This window comes from Rissa tridactyla, chromosome 5, assembly GCF_028500815.1.
Source record: "Rissa tridactyla isolate bRisTri1 chromosome 5, bRisTri1.patW.cur.20221130, whole genome shotgun sequence".
Classification (NCBI taxonomy): Eukaryota; Metazoa; Chordata; class Aves; order Charadriiformes; family Laridae; genus Rissa; species Rissa tridactyla.
Genome location: NC_071470.1, coordinates 54,991,292 through 55,013,788, shown reverse-complemented (window position 1 = coordinate 55,013,788; position 22,497 = coordinate 54,991,292). Strand labels below are relative to the sequence as shown.

At 43.8% G+C, this 22,497-nt stretch overlaps 1 protein-coding gene across 4 annotated transcripts in view; it reads left to right on the top strand.

Moving 5' to 3' along the window:
* The first annotated feature begins 8,251 nt into the window (after positions 1–8,251).
* Positions 8,252–22,497, top strand: part of PPP3CA (protein phosphatase 3 catalytic subunit alpha) — a 201,192-nt gene continuing 186,946 nt past the window's right edge. For all 4 annotated transcript variants that reach the window (XM_054202112.1, XM_054202109.1, XM_054202110.1 and 1 more), the window contains exon 1: positions 8,252–8,899. In XM_054202112.1, the coding sequence (XP_054058087.1) occupies positions 8,842–8,899 (58 nt within the window). In that variant the 5' untranslated portion in view covers positions 8,252–8,841. The remainder of the gene's footprint in view (positions 8,900–22,497) is intronic.

The window sequence follows — 22,497 nt, the reverse complement described above, 5'->3', positions numbered from 1 at the left end:
GTGGAAAACTCCTGAGAATCTGGCAGAGCATATGTCTCCTGGGCTACTCAATTTTGGAAGTCTCACCAATCCCACTCTGAGGTCAGGATAAGCCCTTGATAATTTTTAACTCAGAGCAAACCCATTTTTGCAGATATTAGATGAATTCACTACTGAGCAGGCGGCCAGCACTGTAGTACTTAAATATCACTTAAGCCTTATCTGAAAATTTTAATGGGACTTATTTGGTATATGATCTTGGCCTGGCCTCAGCACAAGGGTTATTTTCACCCGAAGTGAACTACTGAGGGGCTGACAACATCCTTTGGAAGACAACCAGCAAGAAGTCATTACTCTTGGGATAGCTGTGAACTCCAGGAGAGTTAGAGAAATATTTCCTTCTTAGGCAGAAAGCAGTGTCACATAAAGCAACTAACACAAGTGCTGGGCTTATTGGCAATGCTAAGGTAGCAAGAGTAACTGAAAAATATTTACTTACACTCAATAAGCAACATCTTCATAGTTATGAATAATGTTAATGTCTGTTCCTTGCTTATGGTTTAAATTATTTTCACAAACCATTAAAGTCAAGATGATGAAATCATCCCATCCTGTAGAGCACCTCTATTTATAGAATGGATGTGCCCTGTACCAATAAGGATCTTTTAAAAGGAAAATATATTATCTGAGTGCTTTTCAACTGCTTTCTCCAGTCCTGTGCACTTGATTGTCATCATCTAGAGCCATACCAGCCTCTGGGTAGCACTTTTTTAGCAATTCAGAAGATTTATGTGTCTGTTGCTGTGCTGAATGCCATTCTTTGAGTAAGCACAGAGCACTGAAACTTTCTGTTGAGGGGTGAGGGAGGAGGAGGAAAGATTAAAGCAGCTCATGAGCTTCTTACATAAAACTTGAGAAGCTGAAAAGCAATTTGATTAAAATATGATTGAAAGGATGTTCTGTGGCATGCCTGAGGCTGATGTTTTTAAATGACATAGGTGCATGGGGGAGAAAGGGGGAGTTTGGTTGTTGATATTTCTGTCATTATTTTAAGGCTATTAACACCTAATGTTGCAAGCTGCCCTGCAGCAAAGCCTTGTGGGACTGGTAGGGCACTGCTACAGTGACGGAGTCCCTTTGCGGCAGTTGGTCAAGATGTGGCAGCCCTGAATTTGCATCCTTAGTTGAGACTGTTTGTAGTCAATTAGAAAGCTGGCTCTGCCTTACATTACGGCTGCTCTTCACCACCCTGGGAATATAAAATGGATTTTAAGTGAGTGTAAGTGTAACTTATAACCATTATAAAGCAGCTTTGCATCTTACAGCAGTTTAAAGCTTTGGGGTAAGTGAGAATCTGGATTCCCAGCGTATAAATTATGGCCAGTCTGACTGAAAGTTAATTGAAGACTTTTATATTTTGTAATGCTACCACTAAGCCAACTTGAGTAAGTTCGTTACATTAAATTCGATATAGCAATTGTATTCATTAGAGCTCCTTAAACTGCATGGTAATCTCCAGGTTTCAGTGTTTTGCTTTGTAAATATTTGGGAATTTTACAGACACACATTCACAGATCAGTTCGTTCTGTCCTTTTTTTCCATTCCAGAGTTCCTAGGAAAAGACATAGCACAGGAGGTCAGTACGGAAAAAACATTCTAGTCTATTGTTCCTTTTCATATTCGCTATGCTTCTTCAAATAATACATCACAAGACACTTTATATTCTGAGAGGTTTTGGCAATTAAATTAAAGTTTTCAGTGCTTGTTCCTTGGGTATTAAGTTATTTTGATTAATTATCTCACCCCTAACACTAGTTATGGTCTGCTTGTTGCCACTGAGCCCTCAGTTGGCACTGATGGCACTTGAATAAATCATTGACCCCAGGATGTGCTCCATGCATGTTACCTTTAAAGTAGCAGGGATTTAATCTATACTGTTTTCTGGCAGCAAAAATAAATAATAAATTGTGACATCTTTATGAAAACAAATAAGGCTCTACTCTTGCAAAAACAATTACACACATTCCTCTTTGTTCTTGTGTCTCTGACAACGGCATTGCTCCTGAAAAAGGAGACAGAAGAGCATCCTGGGTATTAAACATACCGAGTATCACGTCTTACTTCAAGATCTCTTCAGCTACTCCTGCCACTAGTAGTTTTTAATACCACACCAGAGTTAAATTGCCTCTATATTAGATACTTATAATACAAAATGAATGTGTATCTTGTTATTTTGCTGTTCCCATTTCCTTCAAATATTGTTCCTTTCTCTCTGAACAGGCATCGGTCCGTCATGAAGTTTGCTACTGCAAGAACATGTTGAAAAAGGAGTGAGCTGTCTTTCCATTTCTTTCTTAATTTATATTTTCTGGAAGATTTTAATATTCACTGGGATAACATCGTAAGGCCCATTGCGAAATCTGTATTCTGTAGTCTCCCATTAAAAGCAATATCTAATTAAGAACCAAAGCCTGCAGGATGAACTCTCTGGGAGCAAATGACTAATTCTTGATAGCAGGACTGTGGTTTTAAGCTGTTGCCAGCATCTTGAGAACAGTTCGATGCTGGAAGCTGCTCCCAAGGGTCCTTTCTTGCAGTTTCACAAAGTACTGGCATAAGCAAAGCAGAGGAGGTAGGTGCTCCTCGTCGCTCTGCAGAGGCGTGGGGATGTGCACACCAGCAGGGGGAGATGAGGGGATGTCTTTCCACTTCTGGCAACCTTGGCACTGTTGCCTGGCTTCAGATGCATCTATTTCTTCCACACTAAGGCATTTCCACTGCACAAGCTTGCAGTGCTTAATTAAAGCTATAATTTTGAACACATTTAGGCAAATCAGTGCAGTGCTCTACTGGATACATGAGTTAAATCTGCTGCTTGCACCAGTAAATTTGTAGGGACAGACAAGCTACTCCTGCAGGTCGAGTTTTAAACCAATGTGCGTTTATCCACGCTGTTGGGCTCTGCCTGGGCTACTGGCCCCGCAGCTGGATGCAATAGGGCAACTGGGACTGTGGCCCAGCTGTGCAGGAGCTAAGGCTTGGCTAATTTCCTCTAATAGCAGATGTGTCAGGCAACTCCACCAGTTGCTCTTGGCAGTCTGCAGTGCCATTTGGCTGTAGTTTTGCTTCTGACTCTCTTGCTTTTCATTCTTATTTGCTTAGTCTTGAGCCCTGTTTCCCATCTCCTTTGTGTTATGCTCCTATACCTCACCTTGTTCCAACCTTGACTTATCTTATAAGAGGGACTCTTTGGTTTTCAAACTTCTGGCTCCCTGATTTTCTGACTATGCTCTTCAGTTTGGTATGACTCTTTGTGTCTCTGGTATCTTGATTTATTCGTACACTGGCTTCAGTACTTGTCTCCAAACTTAGTTCTAACCTGGTCTTCACCTTTGGATTTACTAGGGTAGTCTGGTGAAAACACGTGCCTCTTAAGAAATCTGAAACTACAGTGTAGGAAACTTGCATCACCTCACTTCTCAGCAGTATTGGAAAGGGGGCAGAGGTGGAAGTCCCTTGCATGATTTCTCTTGAGCCTGCATGCTGCTAGGGATTACAGGCATGACTTGGGTATCAGTTTTGCACCAGAGGCTTAATCTGAATGCAAATATTCATTTGCAGCCTTAGATGACCATAGTTATGCTTCTTTTATATTGAAACCTGTTGTAAGCAGGCCAGTTTTGGTGTGGGGGGGTATAACTATTTCCAGGGTTCAAAGCTATTTTCTTTCACTTGTGTTCTTTTCTTTCACTATCTGTTGATTTTTCATATGTCAGTCAAGTTCTGTATAATTGCTCGTGGCACCATTTGTTACTCTTTTCCATGCTGATTCAGCATCTTGGAATTTGGAGCTAACCTGCTTTTCTTCTCCAGCATTCTGGATGCCATTGCTTGCATTTTATTCCAACACAATTCATTTTGGTATCATCCATTCCATGACTCTCTGTAGAATTATCTATTTTGCTTTGCTTTCTAAACCAGGCACAGTATCATTAACAGTGTGTATAAATTCTGCTAAAAGCTTCAGGACCTGATCCAGAACCCGTATAAATAGCGGAGCCAAAAGCCTAACAGATTTATGCAAGGGGAAAACATGCAAAGCTCCAGAAAGGCTGACGATGCAACAGGTTAAGTGCCCGCAGTGGATGCATGAAGACCACACGTGGGGAAAGGAGAGAATACATTTGGTGATGGATTATGTGGCTGTATTTTGCCATCTGACCTTTCCATCCCTTTGCAAGCATAGCCAGAAAGCATTTTGATGATACAAAGAATTGTTACCTGCTGCAGGCCCTTTATCTAGCTCCCTCTTGTGTACTGAGGTAGAATAAGTGTGGGAAACTGTCAGGGAAATCCTCAGGCGGTGCCCCTTGATGGTGATATAAATTGGTATATGTATGGACTCTCTACGCTGGGGTGGATTTCCTCTCTTGGACATGGTGGAACCAAAAGGCACATGGAATACTGATAAACTATATTGGCTTTCCAAGGCTAGTATACAGCACTTGCTATCAAATTTATTTTGGTCAGATGTAGAACAAATGTAGTTCTTTTGGAAGTTTTAGGTGCTTGTAGTCAGCGCTGTGAGCGTGGGCTGTAACAGAACATTGAGTCCACTATGGAGCATCTCCTGAAGACGCACTGTCAACATAGACCAGTACTTAGTGGTTTTAATCTTGTAGACAGCTATGTTATAGAGATTATGGCCTAGGCAATGGACTTAGATATACAGATGTTAAGAATCCCTATTAATTTTTATGCTGAAGGGACGCAAGCCGAAACAATTACAAATTTCTCTTAAAAGAAAAATCAGGAAAATAATCAGTTAAGGCAGCACCAATATCCAGACTAGCCTCGTTGCACATATTTTCCATGCAGCCATCATAATACTCAAGAGCACTCTCTAACTCTCCTTTACTTCCAAGATACTGTCAAACTTACATTTATTACATGTGAAGCCAGAACTTCCAGGGGCTAAAAGCTAATGCGTGAAGGACAGAATCCCTGTAGTTAAAGCAGTTTTTCCTCTGATAATAATGATTAAAATTTTAAACGCTATCTCTTAGAATCAATACTTTAAAACAGTATCTTAATTGGCTGAGTCAGTGTGCAAACATATGGTCACATTTCTAGAAGATAATCTTCATCTTGCTGCTGAAATAAAATGCAGGCAACCTGATGGCTAATTTTTCATGGGACCTACGACAAAGTTTGGAATCTGTTAGTCTGTACATCTTTATGAAAGCCTGGTTTAAAATTACTGCCTTCGCTTTGTATGGGCATTTATTCCTCCTTCCACTTCAGCTGGATGCTGCTGCTTTCTGGAACTGCTGTGTGCTTAAAAGAATTGTCGTGTCTCAGCTAAAATGAAAAAGCATCACTCATCTGAGGCAAAGAGGTGGGGACTGACTTATTTCGGACTTGAAAAAATTCTCTCTCCCCCAGCTCTCACAGACCTTGTCTCCAAAATCTGTGATCAGAAGTGACGGCTCTTCAGAAGATCAGAGCTTCCAATGTATCATGCTGGGCTTCTGTTCTACTAGGGGGTGAAATGACTAACCATGCTACTAGGGACTGGTGATGCAAGAGGTCGAGTGCATTAGAATTTTCCCAGAATCCACAGACTGTGTTCTTTCCATTCAAAGATGTGATCTTCATGTTCTCCTCCTGCTGTTAAGTGAGAAGAAGGAATCTAATAGGACTCAGATCCCATGAGAAAGAAATCCCTCTACGGTAAAGGAGGTCTTTGTGAGAAAAAGCTGAAGGACCACCTGTGTAGATGGGGGAAAAGGACAGATTTAAGTAATAAGGAATAGTTAGACAACCTTTACTACTAACATAGGTCTGAAGTACAGAACAGAATACAGTCTGTCACCATTACGAGAGATCAAAGGTGTCGTTCAATGATTTCTCTCTCTTCCTTTGCCTCCTTCACTGCAAGGATAAGGATTTTGCAAATGCTCCTGAAACAAGTCATGGGGTTAAGATTGCACCACACCATGACAGAGTAGTCATGAGGTCTTATACCCGTGATCTGAATCTTGGCTGCAACATACCTTGCAGAAGTGGCATGATAGGTGGTATTTGGCAGTGGTACTCACCTTTGTCTTATGAAAGCTTATGTGAAAACTCCTGAAGAAGAAATTGCATGAAATGGGAATTCTAGCTTGGAAAGGAAGACTAAAAAGCATTCAGATGCATAATCAAAACCCTCCAGAAGATAAAATGAAAGAACTTTACCTAGCCTGCAATGGCATATTTTAATTGAAAACTTAGAAGCAAAGGAAAACTGTAAAAAAAAGGTCCAAGGCAGCTTTCAGAATTAATACAAGCATGCTGGAGTTGTGACACTGAGTGGCCTTATATAGCAGCAACAATAATCATACTTTCTTCTTAAAAAATCAGAGCTGAAGTCTTGTCCTGTGACTAATGGGGGAGCAAGCGTAAGCTGGAGAGACCCAGAGTCTCTGTTGTTGCAGCCTATCAAGAAGAATCCCGATGACTCACGCAAACAGCCTGCAGTCACAGAAGAACGGATCCAAACTGGTCCTCTGCGTCTCACGAAGTTGTGGCCCACAAGGTGTAGGCAATACCTGAATTTACTGGCCATACTGCATTCCTAACATGCTGCTTCTCCTTCCATGTCCAAGCAGCCAGTGCCGCTAAGCAGTGCTTCCTGGCAGTGGGGATGAAGATCGAGGCGTTTTTCTGTCCAGATTCTTTCCGTGCACTTGGTGCTTCATGAAGTACGCCTGACATATGGGGACCCTTCTGCGTACTTGTCATGGTCTTCAGGATTTGTTTGGGCATATATAAAATACCCTTGCTCGAGCACTAGCTCTGTTTCATTCATCTTCATCACGATAGGAGTCTCAGATGGGAACTCTCTTACCCAGCTAGTTTGTGCTCGTGGGACAGAAGGATGGTCACACCACATGGAGCTCCCCACGGTTGTCGGAACAAGCTGAGAACTCATGCTGTTGTACTGAATGTCAGTCGCATACAATGTCCTCCCATGTTCAGTGAAAATACCACAAGGACAGCCAACAAAATGTCCCCTACAAATGTCAGGCAAATCAAAGCAGGGAATGTGTGTCATAACTGCCATCTTATTTTCTTCGTGGCTTTCTAAAGCAATAGTATCTGCTAAGCAAGCAACTTGTACATCACCCTGGAGGGAAATGGGAAGCCGGGCTAGGTGTCTGTTGATTCTTGGCTCATCTACACAGAAGTTATTCAACAACAACTCTGTAAACATCCCTCTTCCAGAATAGGTGTGCCCTATTTTCCTCTTTAATTAAAACTCAGAGCGTTAAACTAAACCGGAACAGCTCAGCCTTATTCTGGAAATTAGTCATGAAATTAGTCAGGAATAGCTCCTCCTGAACAACTACATGTATAAACAAGCCCTAAACAATATTTATGTTGTCTGGAGCGATGGGGGCACCATCACAGATGTAAATTACTTTCCAGTCCCCAAAGAAACATGACATAAGAGTTGTCCTCTTCCAACCGGGGACAATGAGCACTTCTCACCCCATGTCTGACCATTGCGTTTGTCCTTGCCGGACAGTGCGAGGAGACGGTGGGGCTGGACGGGCCCCAGCAGCACGGCCGAGTTGCCAGCCCTTTCGGCAAACTGACCTGCGCCAGGTGCGCCGGGCAAGATGCCCAGTGAGGGGAGATGGGTGTATTTTTTCTTTTATCCGTAACGGGGAGCCTCTCACCCGGGGGGGCATTAGCAACCCCCCGGACCGAAGGATGCTTTCAGCAGTTTCCCTTTCGTGCAGGCCAGCCCCGCCTGTGCCTGTGCCCGCGTGTGACCGTGCCGGGGACACCCCCCCGCTCGGGGCAGGCACCCCCTCGGCGGCCGCCCGCACGCCCGCGGGGCGGCCCCGACACGCAGGCGCGGCCACCGGGCGCGGTTCCCCGGCGTGCGGGCCGCCGCAGCCACCCTGAGTGACAAGCGGCCGCCGCCTACGCCGGCTGGGGGCGGGCTCCACCCGCGGCCCCGCGGTACCTCCGCTCCTGCCGGGCCGCGTTCCGGCGGGGACCCGCGGCGTGTCGCCGGGCTGCGCGGCGCGGTGCGGCCCCGCCGGTCCTCACGGCGCGGGTGGGCGCCGGCGGTGCACCTGGGCGGTGCGGAGGGGGAGGGGCGGGGCTACCTGACAGTGATTGGCAGCTCGGCGGCAGCCAATGGCGGCGCGGGGTTGCGGGAGCCGGGAGGGCGGGGCCGGGCTGCGCGGCGGGGCCGTGGGGTGGGGGGGGCTGCGCCGCGGAGCGTGTGCAGCGCCGCGGGGCCGCGGCCGGTGTCGGTTCGAGACCCTGTGGGGTGGGGGAAAAGAAGAGACGGATCCGGATCCCGATCCAGTGCGGCGGCGGCGGCGGCGTTCGGGGATCGGCGGCGGGAGGAGCCGGAGCAGCCGGCAGCGCGCCGCGGAGGAAGGAAGCGCAGGGCTGGCCGCTGCGTGTGCAACCTGGCTGTTCCTGCTGCCCGCGTCCACTCGCGGCTTTTCCTGCCGGCGCTGCCTGACAGCCGCCCCGCCGCGGGTGTTGTCGCCGGGGTCTGTGGCGGCGGGGTGGGGGGGGGAAGAGTGAGCCGTCCTAAGCAACCCGGAGGCGTGATTGAGAGCGAGCAATAATTAACTGGAGGAGGAAGAGGAGGAGGACGGGGGTGGAGGAAGACGAAGGAGGAAGGCACCGCGCGGCAGAGCCCAGCCGAGCCAGCCAGCGGCGGCGGGACGCGGCAACTTCGGCCGCAGCGGAGCAGCCGGAGCCCTGACCGCAGCGGCGGCCGCCGCCTCAGCCCGTGCCTGCCCTGCCCGAGCGGGGAGAGCCCCGCCGCCTCCCCGGTCGCCGGACATGTCGGAGCATAAGGCCGTTGATCCCAAGTTATCGACGACGGACAGGGTGGTGAAAGGTGGGTGCTGCGTCCCCGTCCCCCCTCCTTCGGCCGGGTCGTCCCGCCGTGCCCCCCCCCACCCCCCCCCTCCGGCTGGGGTCGCGTCCGTCCCCACCTTCCCGCGCCCCGGGCAGGTACGGCGGGGCTGCCGGCGGCGCGGCCGCTGGAAGCGGTGGGCTCGGCCCCGGGGGGGGCTTGCATCGGGCCCCGGTGGAGGGTTTGCGGCTTCCCCCGCCTGCCTGCCCGCCCGCCGCTACATTGCAGCATTTCCCCCCCTTCCTTCCCCCCCCCGCGCCGCCTCCCCCTCTCCGCCTTGAAGGCGCTGCACAGGGCTGGCGTGAGAGAGAGGGGGAGCCCCAGCTTCCTCACCCGCCCCACTGCCTGGGGGAGAGGGGGGCAGGGTTCGGCCCCCTCCCCCAGCCCGCCTGCTCCGCCGGGCATCCCCCCTTCCTCCTCCTCCTCCGGACTGCGCTCCCCGGAGCACATCCTCCCCCCTCCGCCCCCCCAACCGCAGGCTGCGCCGCCGCTTGTCACTGCCGCTCGGCTCCCCGCATCCAGCAGGATGCCTGGAAACCTCCCCGCGCCCACAGCCGAGCCTCCGCTTCCTACACACACACCCCTCAAAAAAAAAAAAAAAAAAACCAAAAAAACCCCCAAACCTCGCTGCGGGGGGACGGGCTGCGCTGCTTAGCTGCCCCCCTCCCCGCAGGGCCGCCGCCGCCGCGGCGGGGAGAGCCGGGACGCCCCCGCGGCACCCGCGGCGGGGATGCCGGGTCTGCGTGTGTGCGTGCGCGGGGGGAGCCGTGGGCGCAGGGGGCCGCGGGCGCTGTGGGAGGCGGCGAAGGCTGCTGCTTCCTCCTCCTCCTCCATCGCCGTCTCTTGCTGACGGCCCGGCCTGCGTGGATGTGAAGTTATCCGGCAGGCGTAGCGTGGCCCTGCGCTCGCGTGTGCGTGCAGATGTGCGTGGGGGTGCTCGGCACAAACACGTACCGGCTCCATGATTTTTTTTTTTTAATTTTTCTTTTTTTTTCTGTTTTTTTTTTTTTTTTTTTTTTTTTTTTTTTTGCTGGGTTTGGAAGGTATGCATGCGTGTGCTGCGAGCCTCGGCCGGATAAACAAATTAGAGTGTGGATTAACAACACATTGTGCCCCGCAGTACAGACCAAGGTCTTATTTAATGGGGTAGTGCCTGATTTAAATTGCACATGTGCGTTGCTCGGTGCGTGTGCGTTTAGTGGTTTGGTTTTTTGTCTGTGTCGTCTTTTTTTTTTTTTTTCTTTTTAATTTTTTATTTTCATTTTCCGCCTTCTACACTGGCCACATAGCTGGATACGCTTGGATACAGGGTATTTCATCCGGTTGGGTTATAACCCGTATACCAATCCCGAGCGTTATGGTGGAAAGCACAAATCCCAGATGCAGTGTGCATCCTTCCAGAACCCAGGAGGCTGGAGATTGAAATGGCCTTGGAATATACACACTTCTGTATTTACATGACTGTACACCAAAACTAAACACTCAGTGTAAATATTATTCAGAAAGGCATATTATTTATGTTTTTGTATTTGTGTTTACACCTGCCTTCTTATGCCTCTTTCCCTCTTAATTCTTTTCCTCTCCAAGTGAAATCATAGATCTTTAGATATTGTAAGAAATGTAATTACAACACAATAATATTTTTTTTAAAAAAATTACTTGGGAATTCACCTTTATCTTCTGATATCTGGAATATGTACTGCTTGTTGAAGTAGTCAGTCTGTTATATCACACTAAGAGTAGGCTTTAGAAGCCTGAAACAGTTCTGTAGGAACAATAAATGACCATCCTGTTGGGGAGACTTCTTCATGATTATGGGATGCCTAACTTTTTTTTTTTATTAAATCTGCCTTGGTCCTAACAGATGGCCATGTGTCCTGATCTATGCTGTCAGAACTTCCTTTGGCTTGAGTCGATATTCATCATGAATAGGAATTATCTCTATATTTACAAAACCCTCAATGGTTTCAGCACATCTTAACGTGTTTTGTCAGTAATTGCTCATTGCATTTTTCACACATGTAACATCTCAAACATCTGAAAGCACCTTTTCTAAGAAAACTTAGCAGTATGTGCAGTTAGATATTTTTATAACGCAACTAGATCAGAAATCAACTTTGTTCAACTGAGTTAAAGTATTGAGCAAAAAGAACAAAACATACATGCTGCTTAGGTGTCCATCTCACCTGGTGACTGTTGCCTCATAATGTCAGTGTTTCACTGCAGACATGAAGATTTGTTTAACTGGTTCAGTCCTTTAATAAATATTGAATTCCTTTTATGCTCATAAAATAGCATCTGAAGAGAGAAGTACATAGTAAACTGATTCTTAATAGGATTATTCTTTAATATATGATAGACACTTCACACTGCCTTTGTATAAACTGTAAGGAAATCGAGTAAGAAAACAATTGGTGTCAATAATAATAGAGATAGGAGGAGATTACTTTGTTGCTTCTTTCCTATAGGACATGGTTTGTACCTTTTTGAGATGAGCAACTGAAACAGGCTTGCAATGTTAAATGAATAAGAAATAATAATAATAACAAAAAAAAAGGTACCTTGTAAGCACCTATGCAAGTAGTTGGAAAGAGGAAAAACATATTCTGATGTTGGTGAGATATAACTTTTTTAAAGTTAGAATATCATATAAAATCTTACTTGGAAGGGAAATGGTTTTAGCATATGTATGCAGGCTCTGGATTAAACTCTCTGTTTGCACGTGTGGGGTTTTTTTTTTTGTTTTTATTGTTTGGTTGGCTCTTTTTTTTTTTTTTTTTTTAAACCCTTTCGATTTACTGGTGCATGACAGGAGATGTCTCCTTCTAACAACAATTCCGGGCTGGTTGGTGAAAATCCTGGCTCGGTGCGTTGCGTTGCGTAATGGTGGGGTGGGTTTGGGTAGGTTACGCTTCCAGCAGCTTGGTGCGGATGGCTTGTGGCTGAGAGCTGCCTTTTGGGGGGGTTGCTGTGGGCTTCTCTTTCTTGTCTTCTCATGCTTCAAAAGCTCAAATATACTGAGAAGTAGGGTATTTCCATTGGTGAGGGCTTCATCTCGCACTCATTTTGGTTTTACTTATTGAATTGCCTGAACTGCACTTAAACTGATTTGAATCAAAAATAAAACGTGCTTTTGGGAGAAGGGGAAAAAGGCTCAGGAGCCCCTAGTGTTTATAAGGTCTTCGTCTTCTCCCACCTCTGTTACGCAGCTTGCGCACAATTACGTTTGAAGGTTGGAGTGAAATTTTTGGATCTGACACTGTTGTGCAGTTAGCAGTGTAAAGAAGAAATTCATGTCTGTGTGCAACGTTAAGTTTTCAGAAGAGAATTAACTGTTGGTAAAGTTGACAAAATTGTGTTCTGTTGAGTTAAAGGGAAAGAAGATCCTGTATGTGAATCCAGTGGATGCAGTTAGAGTTTGAGAAGTACTTTTTTTGATTTACTCTGTGGTCTCCTTAAGGTGGTACGTATGCTATGATGCAAATCAGACAAGTCAACTTTACTCTCTGGATTTTGTGATTCTGTAGAGGAGCAGTGCTTGGAATGGTCTGTTGACTGCTAATAAGATAACCTATGTGTTCAGAGGTTCGCAGGATCAAGGCTCAGTACAATGTATTGTTGCGGCAAATGCTGACTTGATGTATTTACAAATTGAAATTCCTTGCCCTTTTGTTAGAGGTATGAGGCAGCCTTCACCTGGACAGAACTGTCTCTAAGTTCTTGTTCTCCCTCAGGACTGAGAAAGCTGCTCCTTATCCACACTGCTTTTAATTCCTGAGACTTGCCAAGCCAGAGCATGGGCTTGGTTGTTCTTGTGAAGGTAGGAATACCTGTCCAGGAAAAACTGGACTGGGGATACTGGCTCATTCCTCATGGGTCACATACCAGCTGTCTGATGTCAACAGCTTTTGGGCACTACTGACATTAGCAAGATTTGAACCCCACTGACCTGGAGGGAAAAGCTGTGTATCATGTTACTTGACCTCCTCAAAATATTCAGTGTTGCGTTACTGCCTTCTAGAAATACTGCTCTAAAGCAGAGTAATCCTAAATAAAAACTTTGAAAGTGAACTGGAGCAGTCATACAAAGAAGTAAAGGCGGTATTTCTTGGAAATCTTGCTGTTAGCTAGGTACAATGATTGTTTTGATTCCTCAGGGCAGGTCAGATGGTTATGTGCTTTTGAGTGGTTTGTGAGTGTTTTTCGTGATTTATTTTTCCCTGGTTTGCTTTTTTTTTATTTTTTGCTTTGAAGGAAAGTGGAGTTTTAATGAAATCCCTCCATCGCAGCTGTTTAGATGGGGTGCTGCCATGGCTTGTGAACCTTGGTGTTGGCAGTCTCCTTTCCTCTTGTGCGTTGCGTTATATCAACAATTGACAACACCCAAAAAAATAGACGCTGGTCTCTGCTGTCCCTGAATTTCAAACCATGTCACTGTTAATGGTCTTCTAATGTTCAGACTGGCCGTAGTTTGTAATATAATATGAATGCCAGCTCATGATCAATATGTTAGCCATCAGTGTTAATTTCAGATTCATGAAAGGTAAAATTGCTGTCAATAATGGGAAATAGCAATTAAGTTTAGAGTTTCCATTAGTCCAGGGAGACTTGTGTGTACTCGCCAAAGGCTTGTGCTCCAGGCTGTAATCCAGCATCGGTGTATTGCAGAAGCCTGCCTCTGTCTCTCTGGGAATCAAATGCAATTTTCCCAGCGTAGATGTATCCTGAAAGTGCTGGGCTGCCCTTCTGTGGTTTCGAGTAATTGTGTGATGACTTGAATGTCGGTAGCGTTGGTGAATTTGGTATATATTTTGGTGTAAGTCTGAGCATTAGGAAATGTATGACAAGGACCGGTGTTACTTGGATAGTTATAGCTGTCTAATAACAGTAGATCAAATGGTTATGTGCCCCCCTTCTCTGAGGGTGCTGAGAACTCAGTATCTGCCCGATCCTCATGAAGGAAAGGACAGAGTTGCTTTGTAGCTGTTCATTGGCATAGGAAAGCTGATTCTATTTTTCTTTTAATTAATTTATCCTTGTAGTACTTAGGAATGTACTTGCTTGCTCTGGGGAAGCCTGCACCTGGGTTTAAGAGAATCCACCTTCATCTGTGTCAGAAAGGTGACACTGGTACAGCTGGGGATTACCTGCTCTCCTCTGAACGCTTTCACCTTCATTGGAAGGGATGGGTGTTCCTCCACCTCAGCTTTGGTAACTCTTTAATCACAGATTCCCTGGTACCTCTGTGAAGCAAGCCATATGAGATGCAGCTGAGAGCAGAAAACAACTAAGTATGCTTGCATAGGCTTTATGGCTGCTTAGGAAGGAAAATGAGGTTGGCTTGTTATTTTCTTATAGGTAACCATTTTGTTCTTATCTCATGGTCAAAACTAAGTTAATACTTGTTAGACCAGTGGATTCTGTCAGCTGGAAGCTGCTTGGGCATTGCAGTTTTTATGTGGTTTACGCTGCGTAAACCTGTATATATGTGTGATGGGTATATAACACTTGTAAAGGATTTTGAATGTAGTAATGAGAAACTGAAACAAAACCAAAGTACAGCGCTTCACTGTTATGCTTGTGGAATGAAGCTGGTGATTTATTTTGATTTGTGAACTCACTGAGCCTCTTAGTCATTAAGATCATTTTGTAAATAAGCCCTTTAGCAAAACAAGTCCTTTGCCGTATAGGCATAGGGGAAGGATCGTGCTCACGCGTAAGGGTGCCTTTCGTATGTAGCTATTGCTGCAGTGCATAGGTGGGAGGCTTGTTCCCGTGCTCGGTGTGTTGAAAGTGGCTTGCTGAGCCTCAACACTGCGATGTGAGGTGAGGGACAAACTTACCTTGTTTCTGTGTTAAGAACCTGTTGTATGCGCCCGAATTCCACATTGGCTAAAGCTGTCTTCTGTTTCCTGCTCTTTTTTTGGCTAAGCCTAGCAAGAGAGCTGGTGCTTTTGATAACGGTGGTGGTGGTGAGAAACTTGAAAGAGGAGTTCATGCTGGATGTTATCAACATTTAACTTAATTGGAAAATATGAGCCAGTTGAGGTCATTTTCCATAGGGGGATGTTGTAGAGAACAGTTGTTTCCTCTCTATGCATTCCCAAACTGAGTGGTATCTACTTCCATCACATGTGTGCCGCTGAGAGAGATAGATGTTGCACAGTTATGCTTGCCTTTCTGTGCAGGTTGTGGCAGGAAGATCAAATGCAAAATATATTTACCTTTGATTACATAACTTGATATTTTAAATTATTTCTTGTAGTTCCGTGACTTTCAGAACTCGTAACATTCCTTCCCAGCTAGTATTTCTAAAAGGATTTTCTGTCAGAAGTCATTTTGTCAATAAATAAGTACCTGTAGCTTGCATACCACAAAGTTGTCTTTTTTTTTTTTTTTAAGTTTCTTCTGTTTTGCTGAGTGGCTCCTACTTAAAGTACAAATGCAGGACTGCAATTTAAATTTGGTGCTCCATTTAAATATGAATATTAATTCATCCAAAGCTTCCCAGTAATGTTGAAGCAGCATGTAGTGGGGGACAGTTCCCTCTTTATAGCTTTAAAGAATGTGGAGAAAAGTACTTCCTTAGGAGTATTTTAAGATACAAAGTTAAGCAAATGCTTTTCTCAAGCATGCCATAAAAGAAGCCACAAGTTTCTGAAGTAAAAGCCACTTCAAATCCTATTTGTGAAAAGGTGCCTTCTTATATTCTTTTGTATGTGGTTTCCCAAGTCAAAGGCAAGTTACAATTGCATAATGGTTCTTCAGCTGAACACTTAAATCATTTCCTCTTCTGATAATCAGTCATTTACCTTGACTTTCCCCCATAAAAGATAATATTATGGCTACTCAATCAATAATGGTGGAAAGTATCATCCCAGTTCTGAAGAATTTTATAGCGTATATGCAGCCTGGTTCACAGAAGTGCATGGCTCACTGGGCGATCTGCCACTCAGAGTGTAGATTCGGATTTATTATTGCTGGAGGTTGTACCCCAGGTATGTTCGTGTTGCTTTCCTTTTAATTATTAAATGAAGGAAGAGGTAGAAGATCATATTTGGAGGAACAGGGAGACAATAAGTGCTATGATGGTAATTTTTTCTTTTAAAGATAAAAATCTGAACTACTTATTCCTACCCTAGTTACTCCTCCACTAGAAAGCCGCTACTGTTGAAATAACACCTCCGGAATAGTACCTCCTTGACAGTCATTTACGTGCATTTTCAACTGACTATGATATCTATTTTTATAAGCAAGGTTAGGCATGTTAGCGTTGATATGGCAACACTGCTGTATGAGAGGAGAACATGACTGTCTTATTTAAGGTTGAATTATGATGCCAACAGAACCTCCAACTAATTTCCAACTAATACCATTTATGTTTGGAGCTGGAGAGGGCAAGAAGCAGAGTGGAAAGACACCAGAGGTCAAAATTAGTGGTCTTAGTTAGAAGTTAATTCCTGGGTGTCTGGGGGTTGCATGCGCTTAAGGCATAGATGGTATTCTTTCCTTTTTGGGTGTATTTCATGAAGTTTTTGAACACATTTAGCTTGAGGATTGTCTACCACTTAAACCTCTTTCTACTTAGAAATAAAACTGTGCTGTACTGAACTTCTGTTGCAGCTTGCTTTTGTTTTCAGCGAGTTGTTCCTCTAATACTTTCTCCCTCTTGTGTTTCAATATGCCCTTTCTCTTCCCAACTGTTCCTTTCCTACGCTTCTGCCAACTTTTCTCTCCTTATTGCTCTTATATTTACTGCGAAGTATGTCGAGCCGCCTCAGTGCTGCCTGGTAGTTGTGCTTTGGGTGCATTTACCCAATGCAAGAGGTTCACTGAACAGGGTGTCTTTCCTTTGGTGTGTCTATAAGCATCTGTAGGTGTCTGGGGAAGCACGTGAGAGTAAGGGAAGTATGTTATGCTTCTTCCTCTGAATTCTGTTGTAATTCCGCAGCCAGCTGCTGACACTGTAGCTTTCTTTTCAGTCAATAGCTCCACGATCAGCGTACTGCTCAACCTCTACCCAACTTGTCACAGAAGGATGTCTCTTATTTTGCAGTTCAGCTGCTGCTTGCAGGTTGCTTAGCAGTAGTGTTGAAAACTCGCGGGGTGACTGTTGGTTTGAACTCGTGTAGTTTGCAAAAAGCTCTGAGGGCAAGCATAGACGGTGGTGTTTTTTGGTTAACTTGAGAAGAGAGGTGGTATAAGCGTGCTTTGGTGTCTTTGTGAACAGACACAGAAGTTAATTAGCAAGAGAAGGGAAGATTTGGTGAAACTGGTAGTATTTGCTTGAAAAAAAACCCCTGAAGCTCACCACAGATGAGTGAACGTTAAAACCCCTACCTTAAACTCTAAGCATAAAAGGTGCAGAACCTAGTCTGCCTAGAGATTATATGAATTTCTTTGTGGTAAGGGAAGAAAGAAGGAAAAACTGTGCTAGAATGTGGCTGCATTAAATCTTAGCAATAGTAACAGTTATTTTTCCATGTTTCAGGTAGGTATACGTGGCTTAATAACCTAAGTGAAGTCTGATGCATTACAAGGCTTTCAAAACTGAGAAATGCTATAATGGGATTAAACATGTACTGATGGAGACAGGTATTGGTATAACAATGCCGGTATTCTACACCATGTTCTTTTTCTCTGTCCCGTCTTTTGGAGGCATGCAGCTTAGGCATTTTATTGCATCAGATTTGTGTTGGCCAAAATACTTTCCTTAAGTCGTCCTGACTGTTGCACAATGTAGAACTGATGGAGTGGAGCAAAAAAGCCTAACCTGCTATGGAGCAAATTCTGCTATAGTGTTGGCTCTGATACTTGCTATTATACAAAAATATCAAGCCTGCACAGTGTTGCCACAAGAAAGGAAGTGCACTTTGAACTTCTGATTGGAATGGTGAAAATAACATGTGTTAATAATGGGTTATGCAGATGTGATGCTGCAGACAGCCGAACACTCACTCTGGGCATTGTTCAATAGGCTTAATTAATAGAATTCAAACTACAGGTTTTTGGCCTAATTTAGTGTGTAATTAGATTTTATTTTTTAATTTTAGCTTTTGTGAGTGTCTTTGAAGGTAAGTTCTACATTTTTTAAACTTTTTTTTTTTTTTTTTTACTTGCTGATGGTGACAGCTCAGTAATTTTATGGCCGGATAAAGCAAAGTTCCTGAGTTATTAATGTTTTGAAGTAACCATCATTTGGAAAGAAATCCTTTGTGGTCTAGATAAGTGGTCCAAAGTGAGAAAAAGAGGCTCAGCTTCTAACATGTTTTCCGTTGCTGTATTTGGTTATAAGTGGGCGTTTAACAATTATTTTTCTCTTTTGGGATGCTTTATTTTTATTGTTCTTTTGCTGTGGCTATATTGGTTACTTGTTACTGAGTCTCAGATTAGTTCCTATGAAGATGTGTGTATGCTGTGTATGATTAGGTGGTAGTCTCTCTGAAGTGTTTGTATTCCTCTGGAAGTGTTTTTCTGGAAGTTGTCCTGAAGTGGACAAATGGGTGAAATGAATGGTAGTTTTCTTAATAAATTAGTGATTTCTTTGGTAATTAGACTGGGGGGGGGAAGCAGCAATGCAGGAGCTTGTAGCTTTTTTCTGGTCTTATAGTTCTATATGGGTGATTTTGGAGGCGAAGGCACACGGCTAGAGAGTAACATATATTCTTGTATACGTATATACTCTTTTCTCTAGAAATGACATAAGATTACTTGAAATGCTATGTTCCAGGTTCTGTGGAGATTTTCTGTGGGAATACATGCTAGCTTTTTCTTCATCTGTCAAGGAGTAATGCTCCAGTAGAGAGTTGTATCTGAAAATTCTTTATGCATCTATATATGTGGGGTTTTTACTGCTTTAACCTTTTCTTTGCATTTGTATATTTGAATCCGTATGAAAAAAATCAGGTTTGGCTCACATAGAGTACAGTTAACAAAACAATTAAAAGCTTCTAGATGGGGAAGCCCACCCTGTTGTTAGCTCCAGAGAAAAGATATTTCATCATCCACTTTGGACTTGAGATAGTTTTACAAAGCACACCTCTTTTCAACAATAAATTTGGGATTTCTTGGCTGAATTCTGCTTTTGTTACTTGAAAAGACAATTTTACTAAATTAGTACCTTTTGTTTACCATCATTTTTTAAGCAGTTTAACATAACTGACAATTTGAATGCAGAACCACTCATAGAAAACCCCTTCCTATCTGCCCCAAACACAAAATCCCCCATGAACAGATTTCTTTTTTTAATCAAGAGAATTTAAATAATTTTTTAGTCTTTTTTCCATGATGCTTGCCAAGTTTCGATTTGATGTAGATTACAATGGTCATACTGTGTTAAAACCTTTGAAAAAGTGCAACTGGTCATTAGCTGCAGTGACACGAACAGCTGTAGTATTTTATGATAACAGCTGGGAACAATCTAGTTCTCTTCAATAACTTTCTTTTATTGTTCCTTTCATGCCATTTTTAAAATGAGAAAGGGAGATTATTGTATTTGTCCTCTATTTTACACCAGGGATTTCTTCATAGGCAGTGGTGACAATTAGGTATCAAAATATGGCGTTGCTGTTTGTGACTTGGAACGTTTCCCTCTGCAGGACCTGTTTCATAACCCACTGAAATCTGCGGGAGTTGGAATCTTTTCATTAACTTGAGTAAACTGTGAATCAAGTTGCCATCCTAGGACTTATAATTTTGTCCATCCTTTTCAGCGCGTGATTTCTCTTTGGTTTAAACTGCTTTGTTATATCTGATCTTACGCAGCTTAGGACAGGACAGCATTATCTCTTATTTTAATGCTGAGCAGAGCACACATCTACTTTGCAATGCTGTCATTTAGCAAGTGAAAAGGGACTTGTCAGTTTGTAGGTGGCTGGTTTCCCAAGAAGTAGTTTGCTCTTCTGTTGCTGTGTCTTCAGAAGTGTAGTCTAAAATGTTTTCTCTGTTATGTATGTACGGTTGGTTTTTATCGTTGGAAAAACAAGTAGGAGCCTTTTCATGTACACATTTTTTTTTCTGTGCTCTCTTACAAATGAGTTTTCTCCAGTAACAAGCACATCTAGGTTGCCTTATATAAAATTTGTTTAACTTATTTTTCTGGTGTAATTAGAGTAAGTCTTAATATTAAAAATCACACTGGTTGTACTAAAGATGTGCATACCAGATCCGCGTAGGAGCATTATTTTCTTCCCCGAGAGACCTGCTGTTCTGTGTCACGCAAGTGCCGGTGTCTGTGCTTACTAGAGGGGAGCCTAATGGCAGAGCAAGGTATATTGGGTGTACAGCTAGGGAGGCTGGGAAGAAGAAATGAAGAGCCCAGTGGGCAAGGGGTGTGTGTTTTCAGTGCAGTACAGTGTTGCTTAGGGAATCCTATCTAGTTTAGAAATCAGAAGCAGAGAGCTGCTTTAGGAGTGTTTTGCCTAATGAGTTATAGTGGCTCAGGTAAATATCTTAGAGGTGTTTGTGTGCAGCAGGGCCAGAAGGCGTGCGGTAGCTACAAGGGAGCTTGGCTCTATCAACAAGCAGAGAACTGGCAAAGGCAGTTGGTGGAATTTTTAGTTACTCATGTACTCTGTGTGTATAACCCGAAGTTTGGTTTAGATTATCAGTGAGTGATCTTTCTGCATCTTTTTTAAGAAAAGCTTCCCGCGATAAGGTGCTTATAGTTTCTGTTAACTGTAACAACTTTTAAACTGTTTGTCCTTACATTATCAGTAGTTAGGAAGGGAAAATGACTTTAAGATGCTATCTTTTGAGCGTACTGAGATGAGGTTACTTTTGGTAAAGGGAGGAAAGGAAGAGTGAACTTCAACACATGTTTGTACTACAGAAGGGTATGTACCTGTTTTCATGTCAGTTGAGACATTAGTTTCAGCTTCTGGGCTGTTGGCTACTTTAGCAGATACGGGTTTTTTTCTTTGTTGCTTAACCTTCTGCTCACCACCTCATTGGAGGAATGAGTATCCTTAATTTTTATGAATGATATGTCGAAGTCCCTTTCTCAATCACTCACAACTGAGAAATATGAACTCTGACATCTTCACAGAAGCACAGAATGTTTGAGGTTGGAAGGGACCTCTGCAGGTCATCTGGTGCAGCCCCAGCTCTCTCAGCCCTTCCTCATGGGAGAGATGCCTCAGTCTCTTAATCATCTTAATGGCCCTTTGCTGGACTCTATGCAGTTGCTCCATATCCAACAGTTTCTGTGTGAAACCTAAATGGAAATAAAAGTTAATTTATACACATAAAGAACTTGCACATTAGGGAATAACACACTCTTACCCTTTTTAACAAGGTACTGCTGCTTCCCTGGAGCTCTGAATCTCAGGTGACACCAACCTCACATGTAAATACTGTCTGTTTACCACATAGAAGATGAGGGTTATCACTGTCACTAACAAAAGTTTTAAATGCATGTGATTTTTCTTTTTTTTACGGTATTAACCTCACATCTTGTATCCTATTGACACAGACAATGCTTCACCGTAGGATATTGTTTGTATAACCTAGGCTAATCTTAGAAGTACTGACAGTCAGAAAGTTACTCTGCAGATATCTTTTTGGTTATAATCCAGTTCCTATGGCTTCTGAATGTGTATTAAACTTCCCCCCCAGCCCGGATTTATGGGAGTTGAAGGAGGTGGAGTTTTTATAGTTCATTTTAGAGAATTTGCAACAGCCTCCTAGGCTGTGTTAGGAGGAGTGTTGCCAGCAGGTCAAGGGAGGTGATCCTTCCCCTTGCCTCAGCACTGGCAAGGCCACACCTGGAATGCTGGGTCCAGTTCTGGGCTCCCCAGTTTGAGAAAGACATGGACATACTGGAAGAAGTCCAGTACAGGGCCACAAAGATGACTATGGGACTGGAGCATCTTTTTGTATGAGAAGAGGCTGAGAGACCTTCGGCTGTTCAGCCTGGAGAAGACAAGGCTCAGTGGGATCTCATCCATGTGCATAAATACCTGGTGGGGGGGAGGAAGAAGGGGGAGTCAGGCTCTTCTCAGTAATGCCCAGTGACAGGACGAGAGGTAATGGGCACAAATTGACAACTCTCGCAGTAAGTTACTCTTCTGGTTTTCAAGCACTGGCACAGGTTGCCCAGGGGGATTATGGAGTCTCCATCCTTGGAGACATTCAAAAGCTATCTGGATGTGGTCCTGGGGAGCTGGCTTCAGGTGGCCCTGCTTGGACTAGATGACCTCCAGATGTCCCTTCCAATCTCAAGCATTTTGTGATCATCTTACTGAACTCTTCTAAATGGATAATTAAAGCACTGTTTAGCAATTCACAGGCCTTTGGCCAAACATGAAATACAGAAATCTCCCTTCAAAAATTAAAGGTTGTGTCTTCTAATGAGGTGTTCTACAGGAAGAATGCTTTGTGGGATTACGAGGATCCACCATAAAATTACTTAGTTTGAAATAGCAGCAAGATATGTTGAATTGGGAAATGATTTTTGATTTTTTTTTTTTTTTTTTTGGTACCTTGAAAGTGGGGACAGACAGTGTGTCCACTGTACTTTGCTTTGGGCAACAGTAAGAAAAATGGAAAAAAGCTTTTATATGAATCTTTCGTGGTTATTA